This window comes from Octopus bimaculoides, chromosome 4, assembly GCF_001194135.2.
Source record: "Octopus bimaculoides isolate UCB-OBI-ISO-001 chromosome 4, ASM119413v2, whole genome shotgun sequence".
Taxonomy (NCBI): Eukaryota; Metazoa; Mollusca; class Cephalopoda; order Octopoda; family Octopodidae; genus Octopus; species Octopus bimaculoides.
Genome location: NC_068984.1, coordinates 20477106 through 20478383, shown reverse-complemented (window position 1 = coordinate 20478383; position 1278 = coordinate 20477106). Strand labels below are relative to the sequence as shown.

The 1278-nt window shown below is 35.2% G+C and overlaps 1 protein-coding gene across 1 annotated transcript in view; it reads right to left on the bottom strand.

The window, feature by feature from the left end:
- Positions 1 to 554: 554 nt before the first annotated feature.
- The window catches only part of LOC128247650 (uncharacterized), a 10317-nt gene continuing 9593 nt past the window's right edge, over positions 555 to 1278 (bottom strand). The window contains exon 5 of the mRNA XM_052967622.1: positions 555 to 761. Coding sequence (XP_052823582.1) covers positions 715 to 761 — 47 coding nt within the window. The 3' untranslated portion in view covers positions 555 to 714. The remainder of the gene's footprint in view (positions 762 to 1278) is intronic.

Sequence of the window (1278 nt, the reverse complement as noted above, 5' to 3'; positions counted from 1 at the left end):
CAAGTTTTGGCCAAGGGCAGCAGTTTTAGGGGAGGGACAAAGTTGATTAACTCGACCCCAGGGCTCAACTGCTACTTATTTTATCGCCCCCGAAAGGATGAAAGACAAAGTCAACTTTGGCGGAATTGAGTGTGTGTGTGTTTGTGTCTGTCTGTCTGTCTGTGCGTGCATGTGTGTGTATGTGTCTGTCTGTCTGTCTGTCTGTCTGTCTGTCTGTGCGTGTGTGTGTATGTGTGTGTGCGTGCGTGTGTAATCACATTGTTTGCAATCTCCACAATTAAGGCTTTTAAATAAATAACTCTAAATTTATTTATGTATTTATATTATACATTATAGATTTATATTATATAATACATGTTATTTATATGATACATTGCAAATTAACACAAAAATAAATTAATCATTAAAACAACAACAAACGTGCTTACCGACAGACTGAGAACAACCACATTAAACAATAAGCAATATCGTTGGATAAGAAATATCGTTAATGCATTAAAATTTATATATATCAAACTATGTCACGTTATGATCACAGCATACACTATTGTGTGTGTGTGTGTGTGTGTGTGTGTGTGTAGGCGCGCTCGCGTGTGTGCATGTTCATAATATCTGCTAATCACTTTTCCTCTTCTAATTCATAGTTTATTCACTTTACTAATTCTACTGGTTAGTTGAATCCATTTTCTTGCTCTCTGCTTTTGTACTTCAGGTTTAACGAATTTTGATGGAGATAATAATTTTGTCAGCGCTGTCATATTCTGGAAAGAGAGAAAAAAATATACTTATGAGAAGCTCAAAAAGGCTTTAGTTCTTTTAACTTACGTTTTAATTAGTTTTATTTATTCCAACTCTTTCCGTTCTGAGTTTAAATACTGCTGAAGTCAGTTTTGACTTTCATCCTTTGATAAAATAGAGGTACCAGTCCAAGACTTCTGACCGATGGTATTGACTCAAACTCGCCCTTAAAAATTCTTGGCGTTGTGCCTCCGTCAGAAACCGAGCTAGCGGAATCATCAGCGTATCGGACAAAATGCTTAATAGTATTTTTCAAAGCATTTCTTTAGGTTCTGAGTCCAAATATTGCAAATGTTGTCTTTGCCTTCCATATTTTCGGGATCGAAAAAATAACAGCCATTTGAGCTCTGGGGTCGATGTAATCGACTACTATTCTCCCCACCAAAAGTTCCAGGCCTTGTGCCTATAGTAGGAATTATTATTATTATTATCATTATTATTATTATTATTATTATTATTCAGTAGTTTTATTTTTATAAC